This window comes from Phocoena sinus, chromosome 1, assembly GCF_008692025.1.
Source record: "Phocoena sinus isolate mPhoSin1 chromosome 1, mPhoSin1.pri, whole genome shotgun sequence".
NCBI classification, from domain to species: domain Eukaryota; kingdom Metazoa; phylum Chordata; class Mammalia; order Artiodactyla; family Phocoenidae; genus Phocoena; species Phocoena sinus.
The window spans coordinates 4,662,360-4,685,431 of NC_045763.1; the positions used below are offsets into that span (position 1 = coordinate 4,662,360).

The 23,072-nt window shown below is 60.4% G+C and overlaps 1 protein-coding gene across 8 annotated transcripts in view; it reads right to left on the reverse strand.

The window, feature by feature from the left end:
* PLEKHG5 (pleckstrin homology and RhoGEF domain containing G5) overlaps positions 1–22,274 on the reverse strand; it is a 28,804-nt gene extending 6,530 nt beyond the window's left edge. For 2 of the 8 annotated variants that reach the window (XM_032649248.1, XM_032649295.1), the window contains exons 1-9: positions 22,121–22,274; positions 21,139–21,215; positions 3,746–3,875; positions 2,754–2,856; positions 2,311–2,371; positions 1,840–1,931; positions 1,253–1,389; positions 824–969; positions 32–244 (exon numbers count right to left, since the gene is read on the reverse strand). In XM_032649248.1, the coding sequence (XP_032505139.1) occupies positions 32–244; positions 824–969; positions 1,253–1,389; positions 1,840–1,931; positions 2,311–2,371; positions 2,754–2,856; positions 3,746–3,875; positions 21,139–21,215; positions 22,121–22,124 (963 nt within the window). In that variant the 5' untranslated portion in view covers positions 22,125–22,274. Of the gene's footprint in view, positions 1–31; positions 245–823; positions 970–1,252; positions 1,390–1,839; positions 1,932–2,310; positions 2,372–2,753; positions 2,857–3,745; positions 3,876–7,487; positions 8,796–10,716; positions 10,837–15,279; positions 15,658–16,249; positions 16,638–20,370; positions 20,456–21,138; positions 21,216–22,120 lie in introns of those variants that run through there. The other 6 variants (XM_032649230.1, XM_032649240.1, XM_032649276.1 and 3 more) reach the window with 5 other exon arrangements.
* Positions 22,275–23,072: the final 798 nt, after the last annotated feature.

Sequence of the window (23,072 nt, forward strand, 5' to 3'; positions counted from 1 at the left end):
GCCCTGCCCCAGGACCCACGGGCCCACATACCCGGCCGAAGGCGCTGGTGCTGGGGCCTGAGCTGAAGAAGCCGCTGAAGCGACTGGCCGCCCGGTTCTTCCAGCTGTCACTGCCGCCACTGCTGCTGCTGCCGCTACTGCTGCCGCTGGGCAGAGAGCAGCTGGAGGGCGCTGGGGGCTCCTGCCCAGGGATGCTCGCCTCCCCCAGGAACTCCGACATGTTCTTGCGTCGGCGGCCAGGGGCCTGGTCAGGGAGCGGGCGTCAGGGTCAGACCCCCACAGCCCCACCCCATGGTGGGTTTCCAGGACCTCCGCCAGCCTGGGAGGCAGGAGGGTCTCTGCACACCCCCGCACCCGGGGACGCCGCCTCTCCTGAGACCTACACGTGCTCTGGGGGCCGGAAGGTCCAGACAGACGCAGCTGGATCCCCCTCCCGCCTGCCGCCCCAGCCAGCAGCATGAAGCAGGTGGGGAGAACACACAGAGGCACACACACACACACTCAGACGCACTCAGCAGCCCAGGTCCAAGTGGATCCCCGACACACACTCATGAACACAACCAGTGACACACAAAGTCGCGCTCCCCACGCGATGTCTGCTTAGACACACACACATACACAGACTCCTTGGGCACAAGCAGACTCTCAGAGACGAGGCCCATCACCGTGGGGTAGGGTTAGATCCAGGGAGGGCCCCGTATCCTCAAAGCCAGCCCCATTTCCCAGAAGCGGAAAGTAAAGCCCCCAGAGCGAGCAGCGAGGCGCCTAGGTGACCTCCCCCTGGCCCCTCGCCGTCCCCAGCCCAGACACAGCCCCTCCTCACCAGGATGTCCAGGCTCTCCCGGCGGCTCTGCGGGTCCACACGCTCCTGGGTGGGGGGCCCGGCCCCGGCTGGCCGCAGGATTGGCAGACTCAGGGACTTGGAGTCCTTCACCCCCTGCTCCACCTTCCCCTCGTCCCCTGGCTTGGCTGGGGTGGCATTAGGGACAAGTAGAGGTCCTCAACGCCCAGGCCCAGTGGAGAAGGGGGCCCCAGTACCCTCTCCGCCAAGGATCCAAACCAAAGCCTGGCTGCCCTCCCCTGAAGCCCCGCCCTGCCAACGCCTGGCACTGCCGCCCAGCAGAGACACCTGTATGGTAATGAGCTTGCTCAAGAGGCCATGGCCAATGGGAACCTGAGCCTGGGAAGAAGCACCCTCCCCAAGGGACTCAGCCATGCCCCAACTACCCGGCCCATCTAGTCATCTGCTCACCTTTGACCCGCAGGTAGTGTCCCCCGAACCTGTAGGCCTCAAAGGTGAGGGACAGGGGCGTGTTGGACTGGTCCAGGTAGATATCCACTTTGCCCAGCGCAATGCCCTTCCTTTCAAATACTGGCAGCAGCACCTCCCTGCCCGGGACCGGAGGTGCGCGTGTGCTGGGGGCAGTCACGTGAACCTCCACCCTGTCCCCAGTGCCACCCCGCCCGCCCAAAGGGAAAGGGAGACACCCAGGGGATCACACACAGGTCCGTGCGCACACACACACCTGTCCACAGAGGTTCACGCTCCTGCGTGTGTCTACACACGAGACAACATGCCACTGCCCTCACACGTTCACGTCTGCACACCAGGGCAGACAGACACCGTTGCGTGTCCGTCGACACCCGTTCACCCCCGCAGGACTAGGCCACGCGCAGGGGCTGGGACACAAACACGGCACCCAGGCCCTCACTGCACACGGGTGGGGTGCCCACAGTTGGGGAACATGCTTGTTCACAGGCCACCACACAGACACACACAGTCACACCTGCAGGAGGCCACACCTGCCCCCCAGCCCCATTCTCCCCACCAAGCCCTACCCCAGCGACTTCTTCTTCATGGCTGGTACGATCTCTGTCTCAATATCCACGTTCAGGTCAAATTTCAGCGTGAAACACTCCTTGCTTGGGTCCTGACAGGACAGGGGGTCTCAGTTCTGCACCCCTCGCCCCCTAGCCTCCCCACCCCAGGGTTCCGGATGGGAGCCCCAGCAGGGAAGTGAACGCAGGGATCTCCCAGCCCTCTTCCGTCCCAGGGAGGCACCCAGCATCCCTCCGTGGAGGCAGGGGCTGCTGGAGCATCCCCCACCTGGGCTAAGGTAAGCAGGGCTGGGCTACAGGGCTGGGTGGCAAGGGAGGGACACGTTCACTCCCTGGTGAGTGAACCAGGGACAAGTTCCCTCCCTGGTCCTGGAACTTAGAGCAGCCGGGTCCAGCCTTGGGAACGGAGGAAAGGGCCCGGGACGGGCAGAGGCTGTGGGCGCCTGCTCTGCCAGCCTGGGGGCTCCTTACATCTGTGTGTCTCCTCCAGGCTTTCTTCTTGGAGAGCTTCAGGCCTGTGCTCTTCCGGTCCCTGCAAGGAAGCCGGTGAGGGCAGAGGTTGGAGGCGTGGGTGGGCGCTCACCAGGGCGGGATATGGGCGGGCCCCAGCTGGCTGCCCACCCCTTGCTGGCCCTAGGACAACCAGGTAACTCAGGTTCGCTCAGGCAAGCCAGGACTCACGAGGGGCTGTTCGCCCTCTGGTGGCCGACCTGGGAGTCACACCCAGCGGTACCTCGTCAGGTATCTGATCCCAGAAGCCCTGGAGGCTCACCCTCCAGGAATCCGGGCAGCAGCAGGGGCCAGGCGGGGTCTCCAGTCAGCTCTGCTGAAGCCTCTGGCCCCTGGCTCTGTGATCTGAGACCCAGCCTTGGGACCCCCCGGGTGTCTGCCGTGCCCACCAAACCCTCACCTACCCCTTGCCATCCACAGAGCTCTCTTCCTCCTCCTCTATGTCCACTGCAGGGCTGGTGCGCGGGGGGCATGACCGGGTGGACACATTCCGAGCCAGGACAGAGCCTTCGGTGTAAAGTGGGAGTGGGGTTGTGCCCGCTCCCTCCCTGGCCCCCTCCTTAGCCTCCCAACACAACCGACTCCAGAGGGACCAGGGCCTGCTACCGACCTTCGGACCCCACCCCAAACTAGCCAGGGCCCCTCAGTTCTGTGAGGAGAGGGACTCAGTCACTGCTTATCATTATCCACCCCCAGACTCAAAAAGACACAAGGGCCCTGGGATGACACCCCAGGTGATGCCCTGCCCCCAGTACAAGTCTGCCTCCGTTTACCCATCTATTAAACAGGGATAAAGAAGCCCTGCCTCTGGGATTGTTGCAGGAAGGAACAAAAGTCCATGGCTCTTTCTTGCAGGCGTCCCCTCCCCCACCACACCCAAAGTCCTAGGAGGCCCTGGCAGAGGGGACGAGTCCTTTGGTCCCTCTGACCAGCTGGGAAAGTAGACCAGAGCCACCCCAGCACAGTCAGTTGGCAGTAGGCTGGGGCCAGGTCCCTTTTCAGCAGGAGGGGTTTCTTGTTTCCTGCTGCAAGTTCCTTCCGACCTGCCCATCCCCACTCCACCCCTCTGCTCACTGGCTGCCTGGCTGGAGAATCTGCCCAGAGATCCCCTGCCCTGAGGACAAGAGGGCAGGGACAGAGGCGGGGGCAGCTGTGAGAGGTGCAGACCCATCGAGAAGGACCTGCCTTCGAGCTGGGCCGGTCCCCAGCTTTTTGTCTTGTTAAAAAACTTGTGGAACAAAAGGGACGGAACAAAAGGGACGGCAGTGGACTTGGGTTTCATCGTTTACAGTCAACTCGTGTCCTTCTGATGGCCCTGTCGTGATGCCGACAGTTAGCAGGCCACTGTGCCCCCAGGCAGGGAGCTCTAGGGGCTGGGCGCCCTCCCCGTGCTCACCTTGGGGGGGCAGGTCGAAGCGGACGTGCCCATCATAATGCATGGCACCGTGGAACTTGCTGTCACAGGCCTCGCAGAGGCTGAGGGGGCCCCGGCGGTGCAGCTGCTGGCAGTCGGCGTGGTGGCATATCTGTGAGGGGAAGGATGGGGGGGTGGGGTGGACCCAGACCACTGCAGTACACAGGGCTCCTGGCCCCTATGGGGGCGACTCTTCAGGTCCGACCATCCACGCCCCACAGAGTGCCCGTCAAACGCTTCCCGAGCGCCTACTAGGTGTCCATTCTGGGAGATACAGAGAAAGCAAAGCCCTGCCCGCAAGGAACACGATGCCAAAGGGGAGACTTCAAGTAGGTAACCACGAGGCGGGTGCTCCCAGGGCCTCTTCCGGAGCGCACGCAGAAAGGGCACCAAAAAGTGGAGCTGGGGCTGGCAGCTGGTTTGCCCAACTCAGTGTCTGAAACAGAATACCTCCCCCTCCTCCCTGCCCAGGGCCTCTGCCCTCGATTCTATGACCTGTGTGGCCCCCGAACAGCTGACCCCACCTGGATTTCTAAGTTAGGGTGTGAAGGGGACTATGGAGGATTCAGGGAATGCTGTTGGCTTCTGGGTGCCTATGTGGTACCCAAGGCCCGTCGCTTAGTGACAGGATCCCAGACTTACCCAATCGCCCCAGGCTACTCTCATCCCCACCACCATGGATGACGGTCCTATCTTCTCCATCCCCCAACCCTCCCTAACTGACTCCCCACCAACCCGACTGCCTACTTTTCTAGGGAAACAGAAGGCATCAGAAGGCGGTCCATGAGCTCCTACCACCACATCCACCCCCCTGCCCCGGGCTACAGGGGCTTTGCCCTGCTCCAATCCCAGGCCAGTTTTCCACCGAAACCCCCCTCTCCAGCCTAAGAACCAGGACCCCGCTCAGCATTCATCCCTCTGACTGGATCATTCCCACGGGCAAACCAACCTGTTTCTCTCCTTCCCTTTACAGCTAAACTCACCCCTTCCTGGTCTTTCCTCCCATTACCCTCTAGTTTCTTTCTCCCTGAATTTTTGTTTCAAAATATTTCAAACCTACAGAAAGTCATAAGAATAGTACAATGACATCCACACACCCTTCTGGCTTCCCCAGTTGTTCACATTTGCCACACTGGCTCATGACCCCCCTTCCCCTGGGGAGGAAATCATGACACCACCTGAGAACACAGACCTGCTCATGCAAAACCACAACACAACTGTCACACTTGGGAAACTGAGCAATGATACTTAGCCCACCTAGAGTCTACCTTGGCATTTTCCCAACTGTCTAAATAATGTCCTTTATAGATTTTTTTTCCCACATGGGATCCAATCAAGGTTCACATGTACATTTGGTTTTGTCTGTTTATCCCTTTAAGAATGAATGCCCGGGGACTTCCCCGGTGGCGCAGTGGATAAGACTCCACGCTCCCAATGCAGGGGGCCCGGGTTTGATCCCTGGTCAGGGAACTAGATCCCACATGCATGCCTCACCTAGGACTTCGCATGCCACAACTAAAGAGCCTGTATGCCGCAACTAAGGAGGCTGCCCACCACAACTAAGGAGCCCACGTGCTGCAACTAAGGAGCTGGCAAGCCGCAACTAAAGAGTCCACCTGCCACAACTAAGCCCCGGTGCAAAATAAACATTAAAAAAAAAAAAAGAATGAATGCCCAGGACTTCCCTGGTGGTCTAGTGGTTGAGAATCCGCCTTCCAATGCAGGGGACGCGGGTTCGATCCCTGGTCAGGGAACTAAGATCCCACATGCTGCAGGGCAACTAAGCCGGCATGCCACAACTGAGACCCGATGAGCCAAAAATAAATAAATAAATAAATATTTTTAAAAAAAGAATGAACGCCCTAGTTTTTTTCCCCTGTCTTTCATGACACTGATATATTTGAAGCAGCCAGGCCAGCTGGCAGAAAGGTCCTCCACGTGGACTTGTCTGGAGGTCTGGGGTAGTTTCAGGCTGAGCATTTGGGCCAGGACGCCAGAGGGTGGACTGTGTCCTCCTCAGCGTGCCCTGGTGTCAGGTCACCTGGGGATCTCGCTGTACTTTGTAAAGTCGCATTCTCTCTTTGTAATGAGGAAGTCATCTTGGGGTGACACTTTGAGATACCCTGCTCCCCAGCAATCGCACACTCCAGGGCTTTAGCCCTTGTTGATGGCTTTTGCCTAAATCAATTACTACTACGATGGCTGCAATTGGAGATTTTCTAATTCTTCCATTTTCCCTCAGACCCTCTCCCATCAAGCTTTGGCCCCCTCCCCAACTCACTCTTCTCAGGTCCCCAATGATGTCCACGTTTCTGAGTCCTCTCGTCTGTTCTCCCAGGACCCAGCATTTGACACAGGTGGTCTCTTGGGAACCATTTCTTCCTTGGCCCCCAGGACCCGTGCTCTGCTGGTTCCCTCCCCTCTCAGTCCCCTTGCCTGCTTCCTGCTCTCACACCATCCGTGGACCCCTTCTCATTTTATCCACATCCACCCTCCAGTGACTCAGTCACTCTCATGGGGAGGGCTCCCACAGTGAACTCTCCAGTCGGGACCAAGCATCTCAAACTTAAAACGTCTGCACAGGGACTTCCCTAGTGGCGCAGTGGTTAAGAATCCACCTGCCAATGGAGACCCGGTCCAGGAGGATCCCACGCGCCTCGGAGCAGCTAAGCCCATGCGCCACAACTACCGAGCCTGCGCTCTAGAGCCCACGAGCCACAACTACTGAGCCCGCAAGCCACAACTACTGAAGCCCACACGCCTAGAGCCCATGCTCCGCAACAAGAGAAACCACCGCGATGAGAAGCTCGCACACTGCAACAAGGAGTAGCTCCCGCTCGCGTAGAACTAGAGGAAGCCCATGCACAGCAACGAAAACCCAACCCAGACAAAAATAAATACATTTATTAAAAACATAAAACGTCTGCATGAGCTCCTGAACTTTTTTCCACGCAGCACCGTCCATCTCAATTACTAGCAACGCCTTCCGGGGGTGGTGATGTTATGGGTTGAATTGTGTCCCTCAAAAAGACAGGTTCAGTCCTAACCCCCAGCACCACAGAACGTGACCTTATTGGAAAGATGGGCATTGCAGATGTCATTCGTTAAGTTGAGGTCAAACTGGGGTATGCAGTCATACAGCATAGAGTATGGAGTAACCGTATGACTACTGTCCTTAAAAGAAGAGAAGAGACACAGAGATGGGACACCCAGGGAGGAGGCCATGTGACAATGGAGGCAGCAACGAGACTGATGCACCTACAAGCCAAGGAATACTGAGGAGCTCCTAGACGTGCCAGAAGCTGTAAGAAGCAAGGGCGGATCCTACCCTGGAGCCTTCAGCGGGAGCACGGCCTGCCCACGCCTTAATTTCAGACTTCTGGCCTCAGAACTGAGAGAACAAGCTTCTGTTGCTCTAAAGCCACCCTGATCTGTTACGGCAGCCCCAGGAAAAGAATACATCAGGCCAAACACCTTGGGGACACCCATGATCTTTCTGTTACTCCCCCACTCGGGCAAACACTTCTCCGGGCTCCACCCGCAGATATGAAATCCGTAGCTTCAACCCGGCCACCCTCTCCAGGCTACCTCAGGCCCCAGCCCCCAGGGCCTCTTAGCGGGGTGACAAGGCCTCAGAGCTGTTCTCCCTGCTCCCGCCCTTGACCCCAGTCTGCTCTCCGTGAGCGGCCACAGTGGACCCAGGTCAAAGAGGAGTCACACGTACCTCCTCAAAACCCCGCAGCGGCTGCCCATCTCCTGCTGAGGCTGGTGACCTCAGGGGCCTCCGGTCCTGCTCTCCCATCCTGGCTCTGTCCACCGCGCCCACCAGCCTCTCGCCTTCCGATGTGCTTCTTCGGACATGCTCCACCGCTGAGCCTGGGCTTCTGCTAATCGCCCAGCCTGAAATGCTTTTCCTCAGATGCTGAGATAACCAACCAGCCGCCTCCCTTCCTGCAGACCTTCACTCACAAGTCCTCGTCTCACCCTTCTAAGGTTTCATTCCTCTGCACTCCCGGTCACCTCCTCCACCCCGCCGCCTTTCTCTCCTGCAGGCTTCCCACTGGTGGACAGTCCGCGCGCTTCACTTTGTTGCCTCCACACCGCCAGCACTACAAGGACAGCAATTTTGGCCCATCGGGCTGGCTGCCTGGTCGCCAGTCCTAGCCGCTCAATAAATACTGGTTCAATTATTAAGTAGCGTGATGGAGGATCACTGGAGATCTTGGCTGGAGAGAGTCCGATCAGAGATTTTCAAGATGACAGACAGGGTGAGGATGGGTTAGACAGCAGAGAAAGTGGCCCAAGAGAGGAGGAAAGAGGGAGCTGAAAAAGTCTGATCATTGATAACATGGTCCTCATGTGCCTGGGGCTGCACTGGGGGAATCCTCATCCCAGAAGGTGGGGGCTACGATTGTCTGTACTTTACAGATGAGGAAAGTGAGGCTCAGAGTGGTTAAGTAACTTGTCTAAGGTCACACAGCCAGTGGAGTCAGGGTATGTAGCTTCAGAGCCCACGTTTTCACCACATTCACACCGTCTCTTGGGTAGTGGAGAAGGGAGCGAGGAGTGGGGGAGGCTGGCTTCGGGCCAGCCTGGGGGGCTAAGGAGACAAGAGGAAATCAGTTACGTTGAATAGCTTTACGGTTGATGTTTTGGCTCTTGTGTCCCTTCCACTCCTCCATCACACAGAAAGGGAACACGGACACAGAAATGACAGCTGGCAGGAGGCGCACTACAGAAGCCACTTGCTCCAGGGGGGTCTGGTTTCTGGGGGGCTGGACCCTGGGCATTATGGCCCATATTCCCGATGGCAGCCTGAGCACCAGGCGCCCCACACTTCCACACCCTTCTTGAGGGGTCTTCGAGTGTGTTCTCGGGGCTGGAGGCCAGGGTGAGGGGCACTCTAAGCAGAGCAGCTGTTTCTATCTTCACTCGATCTACTGCTGAAATGTGAGGACTCCCCCGGCCATCCAGTGATTAAGACTCCGCGCTTCCACTGCCGGGGGCACGGGTTCGATCCCTGGTCGGGGAAGTAAGATCCTGCACGCTGCGTGGTGTGGCCAAAAGACTAAACAAACAAACCAAAACATTTTTTTTTTTTTTTTTTTTGCGGTACGCGGGCCTCTCACTGCTGCGGCCTCTCCCGTTGCGGAGCACAGGCTCCGGACGCGCAGGCGCAGCGGCCGTGGCTCACGGGCCCAGCCGCTCCGCGGCACGTGGGATCTTCGCGGACCGGGGCACGAACCCGCGTCCCCGGCATCGGCAGGCGGACTCTCAACCGCTGCGCCACCAGGGAAGCCCCCAAAACATTTTTTAAAAAGTGTGAAAACCCCTATTCTCCTCCATGGCTCTGCCCCCCACCCTCTGGCATCCCCGGGGCACTTCTGACACAGGGCCTAGCTTTGCAGATGCTGGGACCCACGGCCGTGAGCATCACCTCTTGACAACAAATCTGGGGAAAGCACTTGTCTTTTCCTCCCAGGAGTCCCACAGCCTGCTAGCTCGGCAGCCCTCTTACCCTCTGTGTCCAGCCTGGCAGCCAGGCTGGCACAGGCGCCCCCCTGACCCCTTCCAGGCCTCTCGCCATTTCCCTGACAGCTTCATTCTTCTGGTTCCAGGCTTGGCATTGGGCAGTGGGACTGCGGACCTACCAGCTGCCCAGGCCCTGGTCTCCTGCCTGGACATGGCAGGAGCCATGCTAGGTTGTAAGGGTTTGGGGCGGGGGGGGCGGTCTCTGGGACCCTTCCAGCCCAAGTCCCTGGTTCTGTGCCACAATTTCGTTTTTAAACCAATCCAGTATATAGATGGCAGATTTCACAAAGATTCACTCTTTAAGGCAGATTTAGCATTCAACAAATATTTATCAAGCACCTACTATGTACCCTGCCCTGCAAAGACACTGGGCTGGAGAGACTCGGGAATATTCATTTCCCAGCACCGTGGTGGGCCTTGTTTAACTCCGCCACAGCTTCTCCTTCTCCTCTTGCTACTACTATTACTACCAGACACTAATGCTAATAATAACGACGGGAACCCAGCTGATGGCTGACCCTCTCTGCTCCCATCCTCCCAGCAGTCCCCAGGCTCAGGGACACCAGGGGCGATGTGAGTCAGGCCCAGGATCTGAAGCAGGTGAGTATTCAGCAGGTGTGGTTGAGGATGAAGTTCCGAGAACCCCCCTTGGGCGGGCAGAGCCCACACTGTTTGCTCCCCACCCCTTCTCTCACCTCCATCCCCTCCAGGGTTGGGGGTCTCCCCAGCACTATAGCAGGGCAGCCCCTTCCCAAAGCCAGATTCTTAGGCCTCTCCTCTCAGACCCAGGGTCTACTCCCCACCTCCTTGCTGCCCACCACGCCCACCCTCTGAGGGTAACAGCACCCCGGCCAGCCAGAGACGGATAGCAGGATCCAGGACCAAAAGTCCCCAGGACTCAGCCAGAGAGGGGCGAGCCCACCAGATGGAACAGCCAGGTCACGCTGCATCTCCACAGGCAAAGAATGGACCACAATTTTACAAATAACGGGGGGCCGAGCCCTTTGGGGATCATGGTCTAGGCTGATCCCCACAGGGATGGGGGCACAAGAAGTCAGTCTTCCCAGTCACACCAGGGTGTTGGCCAGAGGCAGGAGTAGGAGGGGTGTGGGCAGGGCCTGGGCAGAGGAAGGAAAGGGGGAGGGGTGGCCCAGTCCAGGGCCTGGGACCCACAGGTGTGTCCGGAGTCAGCCCCAGACACAAAAGGCCAGGCGCTGGCGGTCTCCTCCGCTGCCGGCACCCTTGGTGCCGGGGTGGGGGACACATCCCAGGCTCCCAGCCCCTCATCGCCCCCCGCACCCCCGCGGTGTGCACCCGGGGCAGGGGTCTCGGCCGCCTCCTGCCCATCCGCTTAGAGACGCGCGCGGACGAGGGCGCGCGCACCCGCCCCGGCCTCCCCGCCCGGCCCCCCGCTCCCCTACCTGGTCTTCCCCGTGGCGGCCGCGACCCCCCGCCCAGCCGGGCTCGGAGTCCCGGGAGGGCAGCCCGGGGCTCGGCCTGGAGGCCGCGCGGCGCCCGGAGACGCCGGGTCCCGTCCCCATGGCGGCCGGAGGAAGCGGCGGTCTGCGCCGCCCGCCGGACAAAGCGCGGAGCCCCGCTTCCTGCCATTGTGCGGCCGCGCCCGCCCGCTGAGCGCGCCGGGACCCCGGGGGCGGGGAACACCCACCCTCCCGCCCGCAGCCCGGCTCTGACCCCCGGCCCAAAGGTCCCGGGCTCAGAGGGTCCCTCCCGGACCTCCTCCTTCCTCCAGGGGAACTCCTTGGATGCTGGGGGCAGGGGGCCCGCCGGCGACAAACGCCCTCGCCTTGACTGCGGAATCCCGGCCCCCGCCCTGTCCCGCGGGCGCCCCACTCTGCTCAGACCTCCATCCCGACCCCAACGCAAACGGCTGGGGCACAGGAGATCCCTCCCGGCCGAAAGGGCATCTCGGTCCCTTCCCCCCAGCCCTGGGGACCCCCGCCCCAGAGCCTCAGCCCGGGGGACCTCTTCCCCCTCCCCTGAGGGAGCTCCCTTAATGCTGGCGGCAGAAAAGGGGGGACCGGACCAGGGACACATCCCTCTCCGGGTCCTCAGACCCCCGCTCCCTGTCCAGCCCCGAGGACATCTGTCTCTGCTCTGACCACTGACTTCCCCGCCTCAGCCACAGCCGGCGCTCAGAGGCCCTCCTGAGGGTCCTCTTAGTGCCCGCCCACAATCCAAGCGATCCCCGGCTCAGAGCCTGAGCCCGGGGGACCCCCGCTCCCACTGCCCAGGCCAGTGGTGCTGGCAGAGGAGCAGAGGGGCGCCAGTGACCACAGGTGGAGGCGGCGGGCGGAAGGCAGGCGCGCGGGGTGGAGAGGGTAGTCCTTGGGGAGCCTCCAGGAGCACAGTGAGACGGGGGTGTCGCGGAAAACCCCGCAGCCCAACTCAGCTTTCTGTGAGGCCCCTCCCTGCTGCTGCGGGCTGGTCCCTCCGGCCCAGGGGCCGCGCGGGGGCTTCCGGGTGCCCTACCGCCAGGGGGCGCTCATCGGAGACTGGCGAGGACGCCGACCAGGATTGGGGTGCCGGGGTCCCCACTGTAGGTTGTCAAAGCGCTTTTACACTCATTCCCGGGAGGCGGAGGCGGGCACTGTTATCTTCATTCATCGCGTGGCGGATAAAGTGAGGGAAAAGTCCACAGGCAGGACTGACACCCAGACTTTTGACTCTGAGGTTCTGGAATGGCCTCCCTGGGGAACTCCCCAGGACCCATGGGGGAGGGGGACATGCTGTCATCAGCCCCCCCCCATCCCCTAGTCAGCTCCCCCTCAATCTGGTTCTGGGTGGAAAGAGGGTGAGAGAGCAGCAATTTATTCGGGCCAGGAGCTTTCCAGGACCCCCTCTGCTCCCAAATCCTGAGCCATCCCCCTGTCCACACCACTGGCAGATCTCTTGTAAACTAAAGCCTGATCATTTCACTCCCCCACAAACCCTCCTGTGGCTTCCCATCTTGCTTAAAATAAAATCCCAACCGTGGCCTGGCTCCTACCGTGCCGTCTGGCCAGTTCCACAGGGTGGTCCGCCGTGCTGGATTCCTTCATCCCTACAACCCACCAAGCTCAGAGCCTGCACCTCTGCATTCTCTGTCTGGGACACAATGTGCCCCTGATCTTCCAACAGCTGGCACTGGGCCCCACCTTAACTGCTACCTCCCAAGGAGGCCTTCACCCTTCTCTCAAAATAAATAGCCCCTTACCCTGGAACTCTCAAACCCCTTACATTGAATTATTTCCTCCGAAGCAGCTATTGCTACCTGAAATTATTTTATTTCTTTGTTCGCTTCTTGATTATCACTTTTCCCTGCTAGACTATCCTCTCCAGTGGCCAGGAGTCTTGGCTGTCTGGCCCATGCTTCATCCTCGGCACTTAGAATAGTCCTGGCCACCGTAGGTGCTCCGTGCAGACTAGATGATAAATGGATGAATGAAAGCGGAGGAAGGGGCTTCGTGCCAGAGAAGGCCACCGGGGCCTGAAAGGTCTTGGCCAGGATGTCCCTTTCTGTGGCCAACAGTCAACAAAGCTTTCCCCACTGCCTGTCCACAGGTTCTCTCCTTCCTCCTAGCATCCATGACCTTGGCTTGCTGGCCCCAGGCAGGTCCGTTTCCACCTCAAAGCTTGGAGGAGTTGCACATGCCCCCTGCCCCTACTGCTGCCCCCCGTGGCCAGCCACTGAGCAGTCCCAAGTGCCCAGGCCTGTGCCAAGTCCTGTTCACTCTTCTAAAAGACCATAAGGAGGAAACACTGGTACTACCCCCATTCAACAGACAAAGAAACTGAGGTTCGGAAAGGTAAAGTGACTTGTACTAACAGCAGATGCCCACTGAACCACTACCCATGTGCCTCAGGCACAGGGAAGGCATGGGGACATGAAGGCCAGCCAAGTGGTGGTTTGGGCAGCAGGGCCTTGAGGTCCACCCCCTTGGGGACAGGGCAGATCCCCAAGCCCACTGGCCTGGGGTAACCAGGTTGCATCAAGTGGAGACCATCAGGGCTCGGCCAGGACAGGTCACCAGAGGTCACCTGAGTGACCAGGTTCTGGCCACCCTGAATCATGCTCCTGCTTGGGTCCTCCATCCAGGGCTGGGGCTGCTCCTTAGAAAGCCAGGGCCCTGTTGCCCCAGAGCCAAGAGTGCAGGGTCAAGGAACCTGCAGAGCAGGGGAGGAAAGGCACCCCAGGCCCTTGCACCAGGGGAGGGAGGAGGCCTCAGCAGTCTCTGAGGTCCCCACCTCCTCTCTACACAAGAGAGCTGAAATGGCCCATGCGCAGGCCCAAAAGGTCCCGGCCCCTGACTCCCTGGGGAGGGGGCCCCTCCCCAGCCCAGCCGCAGCTCCAGGCTCATGAGTCAGGACTGGCTTGTTGAAACTGATACCCAGAAACCAGATGCTGGGGCTGATGAATAATGGAGTCGCCAAGGCAGGAGCCCCCCTCCCACTCCCGCCCAGCACCACCTCCCCAGCCCCAGAAAAGCAGAGGCCTGTGGGCATCCCCTCCCCCACAGTGGGCTGGGGCCCCAGCCTGGTCTGCAGTGGGAGAGGGAGCTCCTTGTCTAGGAGAGGTCACAGGTCTGGGCCAAGGTCTGGAGCCAGTTCTGTGCTCTGTCCACAGAAGACTGGCCTAGAACCAGGAGTTGGGGCTCCCTGGCCAGGGGGATACCCCTGCCCAGGGTCTCCCTATCCGAGCTAAGCTCCCCTGGGAGACTACCAGCCCCAGGGCCCCATCTGGTACCTTGGAAATCCAGGGGCGGAGGCCGCACACGTGGGCACGTCGGCCAGTGGGGAGCCAGCTCTGCCAGGCTGCTCTCCTGCTCCCAGCAGCCCAACTGGCTCCTCCCTTCCCCTAGGCCTCGGCCTCACCCCTCATCCTCGGGTTCTGGGGTCCACCCGGATGCAGAGCCTGCCCTAAGGCCCTGCCCTATGCAGGGCAGACGGCAGGGGTGTAGAGCACCTCTCTGCAGGCCAGCCCTACTGCACCAGCTGCAGAAGCCAGCAAGGCCCCTTCCTCCCCAGGGAGCCGAACAGCTGGGACTGGTCGGTGCTAGGGGGAGAAGGAAAGGCTGTGGTTCATGAACTTCACCTCCTGCCCAGTCCCTGCACAGATGTGCCAGATCCTGGAGCCAGGGCCCCGGCGTGGCAGCCTGTGCCCTTCTCCTGGCGCCTCTTTCTTCAGAGCCACACAAAAGGCTCCTTGGGAAGGAGTGGGGCAGAAAGCACAGGCCTGGGCTGCGGGAGACCTGCTTCTGGGGCCCATCTACCCCTCTGCCCTTCCCCACCTGTGTGAAGAGGGCACTGGCCAGTTCTCTAGAATTTTCTATCTAGGGATGGCTGCTGGGTCCCATTGTGTGTCTGGACTCTGGCAAAGGGGCAGAGAAATAGTGAGATCCTCCTAGAGCCCCCCAAACCTGGGGAAGGCAATGGAGGAATCTGTGGGGCCCCGGGCCCCCTGGGCCTCCAAGTGCTCAGTCTTTCATCAAGGTGGGCCAGGGCCTCTCCTGGCTTCATGGGTCCTGTCCCTCTGCCCTTCCCCCTAGCGGGGGCCAGGCTTGGCCCAGGCTGCCTGAGGTGCAGACTCTCGCGCCCCCTGCCGGCCTCGAGAGGGCTTTCCGCCTGGGACCGACTCGGACGCCCAGATGGGGCAAGGTCGCCGAAACCACCCAACCAAGCCGCGCCAAAGCCCCTTCAGATGCCCTCGCCCCACCAGCAGCCCTCACACCAGGGCTGGGGCCCTGCAGACTCCTCACGACCACGTCTCCCAGCCGACCGCACCCTAGAGTCACTGTGGAGGCGGGCGCTGGAGCCCATTCCACCCTCAAGTAAGCGGAGGCAGGGCCAGTGGCGCCCATCGACACCCACCTGCTGGCCTAGGACTGTGCGGGACCCTCCACCCAGGGTTCTGTCCATTCATTCAGGGAGAGTCTTGGCGCCCGGACCCACCCCCGTCCGGACCCCAGCTTCCCCGTGAGACTCACCTAGGGACAAGGTTCTCCTCCCCAGTGGCTGGGGCTCGGGCCAAGGCTGCCAGAGTCCGACGGGCCCGCAGGCAGAGGGGGACCGGAGCCGCCCGGCGGGCTCGGTCCGCTCTGCGCCGGCTAGGGGCGCTGGGCGTAGGGGAATTACGGTAGGCCGGCGCGGGCGCTACCACCTGGGCGGGCCGGGACGTACCATCGGCGCGCCCGGCTGGGACGGGGGAGGGTCTGCAGTCCCGGGAAGGGCCCGGCGCCCCACCCGGCGGCCCAGGCGGGTGGCAGGAGGGCCGGCCGGCGCTTGGAGCTAATCTAGGGTCCGCGCTGTGGACAGAGGGGAGGAGGCGCTTGTCACTGTTTCCGAGGGGGCTGCCCTTTACAGACCTGCGGAAAGTTCAAAGTCTGTAGTCTTTAACCTGGGCTTGAGACCCGAGCTCGCCCACCCCCGCCTAGGGCCCGCGGTGGGACGCTGCCCCCCGGGGTCCAGGCGGGGGTGGGGGGGACCCGCAGGCCCAGCCCGTCCCGGGAATCGCCCCAAGCCAGGCTCGCTTCCGCTGGATTCTGAACGGCGCCCTCCACGGCGCCTGAGAAACGGGCCCGCCTTGCTCCGTGCCTCCCTCTTTTTTCCTGGCCCACGCCTAGCAGGTCCTGAAAAAGGGGGCCATTCCGCCCTTTGGTGGTTCCCAGCATCTTGAGTTTAGAATAACTCTGCCCTCTGGACTGGAGGTGGAGATAGTGTCCGGGGACACAGGGATCCCACTGAGAAGGCAGGCCACCCAGCCCCAGGCACACCTCCCCGCTTCCCTACTAGCAGATGGGCGTGGTTGGACTGGGACCCCCGCGGGAGCCTCTGGGTTAAGGCCTACCTGCATTTTGCCAATTCTAGACCACCTCCGTCAGGCCCCTCACCAGGCCTGGGCCTCCAGGCTGCTGGAGCCCCCTCCTAATGGGAGCTACCCTCCTTGTCAGCACTGACCTTTCTGGGGCTGGTCCACACCAGAGCAGCTCATGTCCGCCAGGTAGCATGAGGTGGGTCCTCTGTCTCTGCCTCTTGGGCACACCAGGCCTTCACCTTCTCCCCTCCAAATTACTTAGCCAACGCCCCCAAATTCCCCTTGCATTGCTCCTCTGGTCCTGCCCCATTCTCCAGCTGCACACTGGACTGCCCCCTGTCTACAGCTGACTAGCATCTCCACAGACCAGCCACCTCCAGAGATCCCCAGAATCTGGCCATTCTCAAGGGCACCCTGGCTGGCCTCCCACCTCTTACCCCCCAAAGCATTGCCCAGGAGAATAGGTCACTCCCTATCCCATTATTCACTACATCCTGCCCATTCTTTCTCCACAAGGACCTCAGATCCACCCCTTCCTCTGCCCTGTGGCCACTGGTCTTCATCTGACAACCCCTCCCCTAGACACACACACCAACCTCCCGACTCATCCCTGCCACCTCACAGCCCACTGTTAAGCTGGAAGAGAGCTCTGAAGTCATCAACTTGAATCTCCACTCTCTCCGCTTAAATACTTCTAGGGGTGGGGTACTCACTGTCTATATACATCAGGGAACAGCTTCAGCCGTTGGAAACTCTTGCCTATACTGAACCAAAGCTCACCTCCCTGCCAGGCCCCTTGGGACCCACGCAGAAAAACTCACCTCCCTTTCCTCCTGACAGTTCCTTAGACATGGTAGGCTCTGAGGACAGACAGACCTGGTTGAGTTCTGGCCTTGCCTGGGCAAGTCATCGCACCTCCCTGTTTCTCAGTGCCTTGTCTCTAAAATGGAGATGGGGTGGTCCCTACTGCACAGGGTGCGGGTGAGGACTAGATGAGGTCCCTGTGGTGAGGCACTAAAGCAGGGCCTGGCACACAGTAGGTGCTGAGTAAATGGCGGCTGCTAGAACTAATACATTTAAGGATGATGCCCTAGGGTCCCATCTCCAGGATAAACACCCCCAAGTCTTCTGTCCCCTCAAATGTGGTCCCCTAGGCCAGTGTCAGCCCTCCTCCATGTCCCCTTGTGACCCGAGGCGCCCTGTACAGACTTTCATCAGAGTGCCCAGCTCAAGGGAGCCCAGACTCTGCCCCGTGGTTAACTTGCAGCAGGGCGGGGTCACCCACCGTGTCATCACCCGGCACCCTGGGACAGAGGGAGCAAACACTTCCTCCGTCTCCCCGACAGGACACCTGCCCTGGGAACCGGACAGACGTGCAATAAGCATTTGTCTGGCTGGGTGGGGTTGGCTGGGGTCTGGGATGGAACCCAAGGTCTCAGATCTCAGGGAGGGGAAGGAGGACACGCACGAAGTCTAGGGGTTTCTCTCCCCCTGCAAGGAAGATGGACACGTGGTTGCAGATAGCACCCTCCTGAACACCTGCAGGAAGCCACACTGTGCTAAGCAGTTGGCACGGAAGCCCTCTTTCACCCTTGCTGCAGTTTGAGAAGCCTCAGTTTCCAGATGAGGAAACTGAGGCTCAAAGAGGTGTAGTGACTTGCCCAGGGTCATGCAGCGGGAAAGGGGTGGGCTGTGACCCTGGAGCTCCCAGGTGTGGGCTACTCTATACATCTTCATCCTGGGGAAGGGTAGGGACACACCTTCCCTCCGGTCATCCCCAAGGCAGGTAATCCAGACACCTCACCTGGACATCAGGGTGTTCCCTCTTCAGCTTTGCCTCCCTTTCCCCAGCCCCTCCTCAGCCCTGCTCCCTCCTTACATCCTCAGAAAGCCTCCTGGCTCACTCAGCTTTCTTCCAGCTCAATACCCCCTCATTTCTCTGGACACCAGCAGCCTCCTCCAGGAAGCCCATCCTGGTTATCCCCATCCCTCTAGAGTGAACTCCAGGGACAGGAGGTAGGGGTGAGGTGGCTGATTTATCTCAAAAGCCCCAGCACCCAGGAGAGGCTCAAATAAAACCTCAAGGGTAGGGCTTCCCTGGTGGTGCAGTGGTTAAGAATCCGCCTGCCAATGCAGGGGACACGGGTTTGAGCCCTGGTCCGGGAAGATCCTACATGCCATGGAGCAACTAAGCCCGTGCGCCACAACTACTGAGCCTGAGTTCTAGAGCCCGCGAGCCACAACTACTGAGCCCACGTGCCACAACTGCTGAAGCCCACGCACCTAGAGCCCAGGTTCCGCAACAAGAGAAGCCACCGCAATAAGAAGCCTGCGCACCGCAATGAGGAGTAGCCCCTGCTCACCTCAACTAGAGAAAGCCCGTGCGCACGCAACAAAGACCCAACGCAGCCAAAAATATAAATAAATAAACGAACAAACAAACAAAAAAACCTTCAAGGGTGGTCCCGGAAGTGGAAGGGTCCAGCCCTGTTGGAAGGTGGCCCTTCAGGGTAGCCTGGGGGGCCAGTTTGACAAACCCAAGTCCTCACTTCCCTCCTCCTTCCAGTGGGGCTGGGATGCAGCTCCAGGAGGGCAGAACCTTTGTTCCCTGGAGATCTCCAGGGCCTAGAACCAGGCCTGGCACAGCAGGTGCTTAAAGCTGATTTGGTCAATGAATAAATGACGTCATCTCCTTCAGAAAGCTAGTCACATCCTGCTAGCCGTTCCTCGAATGGCTGGGGAGGAGAGGGAGAACGATGCTCTCCGTCTCACTCCAGGCCGAGCTGTGCCAGTCATGCTGTGTGATGTGGGCAAGTTCTTCCATCTCTCTGAGCCTCAGTTTCCTTATGTTTCACGTGGGAATAATAATAATGCATTTCTTCTGAGGTTCCCTCGAGGGTTCAGTGAGACAAGCATGAGGGCCCAACAACCTGCCTGCTGGTTATTATTATCACTAACAATAGGATATTCTGGAACTTCCCTGGGGGTCCAGTGGTTGGGACACCGCGCTTCCACTGCAGGGGGCACGGGTTCGATCTCTGGTCGGGGAACTAAGATCCTACGTGCCACACGGTGTGGCCAGAAAATAGAAGACAACAATAGGATATTCTTCTCTCCTCCTTCTCACCAAACCTGGGTGTCATTCACCTCCTCTCACCCTCTGCTCCAGCCTGCTCATACCCTTGGCAAGACCTGCCTCCCACCCCTTCTTTCCTGCCTCTGCACTTCTGCCTGTGGCAGTCCCCCCTTCCTGGAGGGCCCTTGCCTTCTGCTCTGCCTATCCACGTTTTCACTTCCACCAGAGGTCACCTCCTCCGGGATGTCCTCCCTGACTAGCCCTTCTCCCTCTGATGGCTCAGGCATCCTTGTCCCCCAAGTCTGTGTCATTTGTCCCAGGGTGGGTCCCACCAGTGATAGGACTTGGGCTCTCCCCCTGCAGGCTGGGTGACCCTCTGGCTGCTGATGCCAATGTCAGCCATGCTGAGTTGCAGGCAGCCCAGGGCTGGGACCTGGAAGCTGCAGAGGGCCCACACATGCTCTGACACCAGCTCTCATCGCACAGGCCTCACCCCTCGCCCTTCCTGCGGCAGCTTGTGGGCCCGCCCCAGGAGGAGCAGCTGCCCACAGGAGAGGCTGCAACAGTGTGGCCTGGCCCCCTTTGTCATCCCTGAGGGTCAGGCAGAGGGCCCAAGGCTTCGCAGGCCCCTGGCAGGATGTAACTGAGGATAACTGAGGCCAGTTTGTTGCCAGGAGCCCCCATATGGGGGAGAGGCAACCAGCCAACACCAGAGCCCCGATGCCAGGCACCATCCGTGCCAGCAGATTGCATCTGACATCACAGCCACCCCCTTGCCTGGTGACCACGGCAACTGGAAGCCTCCCCCTCCTCTCCCCGCCCGCGGAACAGTCCTCCACGTTCCTTCTAACCGTGGTCTTCCTGTGCAGAATGTAAGCGCGTGTGTCTGGATGGAGGGGGGTAACAGGGTGGCATTTTTAATTTCCTGCAGCTGGCAGAGCTGAGCTACACAGTGGTTAGAAACAGGGCTCTGGCACCATACAGATCTGGGTTCTGGGTTCCAATCTCAGCTCTACCACATCCTAGCGATGTGTTCTTAGGTGGGCTGCTACCTCTCAACTATAAATGAGAATAATGACAGGACAGATGTCAGAAGGCCAGAGGGAGGAGACAGAGTCCTCAGTGCCCACAGTGAGTTGTGGCAGTTACAACTATTGTCACTCAAATGCGTGCTGGGAAGGGCCAAACCTGGGTTCAAACCCTTGCTCGGTCTCTCCTGAGCTGTGGGGCCTCCTCCAAGTCACAGGACCTCTCTGAACCTTGGTATCTTCATCTGGAAAACAGGGCAATGACCGACACCTTCCCAGCAGAGCTGCCACAGCACAGAAGGCACAGAGCCCAGCACAAACCAGGCAGAAGTGCCCCGCCATCACTGCTATCCTTATCCCTCTTGTTTTGTCCACTCGTAGCTCCCAAGTCCTGACACTCCACGACCAGTTGGTCCCTTCTTCCCTTTGTCATCCCCAGGCCCATAGTCACTATCACAAAGTCCCAAAGTGTCCCTGACCCATGCCCAGGCCTGAAGAGTGGCCTGGTGCCCCAGGAAGAGTGCCCGTTGGGCACTGGAATGGAACCTTGGTGGAGGGCGGGAGGGGGGGTGTCCCTTCTTGCTGATTCTCAGTTTCCTCATCTGTGACATAGAGCGGCAGCTCCTGTCACCTCAGGGCTGTAAGGACTGCAGTGCAGGAAAGGGCTCTGGGGCACCCCTGCTCCAGCTGCCCTTGCAGAAGTCCCCCCCCCCCCCCCCGCTCCACTGTTTCTGAACTGGGGTCAGCCCCTCTGCCTCCTAAGCCAGCCACCCTGTGGCCCTGCCCACCCCTGAACCCACACGACCCTGTAGCCAGGCCAGCTGCACCCCTGCCAGGGCCCTGTGGATTTCCAGGCCTGGACAGAGAGTGCAGTTAGAGCCCTGTCCCCTCTGCCCCCAGCTGCTCCCAGGCCCTCCGGCCACCCTACCTTAGCCGCCCGCCCCTTGTCCATGCAGTCGGGGTTCTGACAGCACAGTCCCTTCTCTTCAGCCAGGCTCCGGTCTTCTGCAAAGGAGAGAAGAGGGTTACTAGTCGGGCGGGGCCCTGGGAGGGTGCGCCCCAGGCTGGGGCACCCAGGCTCCCCGGGGCCCCAGGAGCCTCCTGACCAGAGGATGGGTGGGGCTGTCTCCTCAATGCACCCTTCAAAGGAGGGCAGTGTCCCTTTCTCTTTTAAATGCCAACTTATCTGCACGGGAATCTGTTAGCAGAGCCCTTTTCTTGTAGCAGCTCCCCAGGGAAAGTATCCAGATTCCAGGGGGAGAAAACGTCTTTGGAAATGAGCAGCTCCCTCTCTCTGTACCACTAGTCTGGGGAGGGGGGTGGCTCAGTGACCTTGGGGCCCCAGGGTTCCTGGGGGATCCCTGCAAGACTACGGGGGGAAGGGGGATGCCAGGGGCCCAAGATCCCTTCCTACCCCTGTCCTCCACATCGCTGCCTCTATTGATGGTCTCCCCCGCAAAATCCTGGGGTGGTCCCCCTCACCCGCTGTCCGTCTTTGACCCAGCATTTGGTCTCCTCCAAGCTAGCTGCCTCTCCTCCTGGGGCGCAGCAGCGGAGGGGACAAGGAAGGGGGGAAAAGAGGCTGCCCGCCCCGGTCAGCTTGCAGGGCCAGGAGAAGGGGTGATGAAGCGCGCCCCGACACGGGGCACAGTTTGGACCCCCGCATCCCTGATTCCGAGACCGGCGTCTACCTCCCACCGCGAGCAGGCCTTCCCCGAAGGAGACGGCAGGCTGAGCCCCCGCCTGCCGAGGGGAAGGAGCTGGCCCTGCCCTCCCATTGATCCTCCCCCGCCCCAAACTCCCCGGCCTGCCCGCGATGCCCCTCGCCCGCGCCCCTCCCCGAGCCGGGGCGGAGGCGGCCAGGCCCGCCGGCCTGCATGGCGAGGCCCGGCCGGGGGCCCCGCACTCACCCATGGAAGAGGCGCCGGGAGGCCGGGAACGCGGGCGGTGCGGGGGGCGCCGCGGGCCGGCCGGGGGCGAGCGCAACGGCGGCGTGGGGCGGACGCCGGCCGAGCGCCGGGGGAGAGGCCGGAGCGCCGCGGCCGCGGGACCCTCTGCGGCTAGAGGCGGGGCGGGGCAGGTGGGCGGTGGGAGGAGCCGAGCGGCGGCCCCGCCTGCGGAGGGCGGGACTCCGTGCCCCGCCCCCTGCGCCCCTCAGCCTGGACCCCCGCTGGGCAGAGCCTGCCCCCGGGTGCGGGGCATCTGCGGGGAGGACGCGACCCATCCTCCCTCCCCACAACGGGAGCCTTCCCCTCCTCTCTGAAAAGTCGTGGGTGTGACCAAAGGCCATCCCTCCGCCCCTCAACTCCCTCAGCCTCCCAGCCACCTCAAAAGAAAACACCTCTGTTTTTGATGTGGTCTGGAGACATTTTCTCAATCCCCTGGAAAGTGGGAATGAAGGCATTTTAGACAACTCTGCTATTTCTCCTGGCCCCAAAGGTACCGTCTAAGTGGAAACGGTGCCTTCTTGTAGATAGGCATGCAGGTCAGGACAGATCTCTGCACCCTTTGTCCTCCACCCCCAGCAGAGGACCCTCCCCTCATTTAGAGATGCTGTCGGCTGTGGGGGTAAGGGTTCCATAAATGGAGTGGGCTTGGTGGCTACCGTTGTTTTATTACTATCATCTCTGTGTTGGTTAGCATTTTAAAAACTTTATGGAAGTATAAAATAAATATGTACAGAACAATGCAGCTCTCGTGAGTACACAGCTCAGAAAATTTTCACAAAACGTATTTTTACAAAATAACCAGCATGCAGGTTAAGAAGCAGAGCACCACCAGCCCCCCTGCAGAAGTCTCCCTCATGGGAGCTGCCAGCCACTCCCCACCCCCCAGGGGATGCTGTCCTGACCTCTGTTTCAA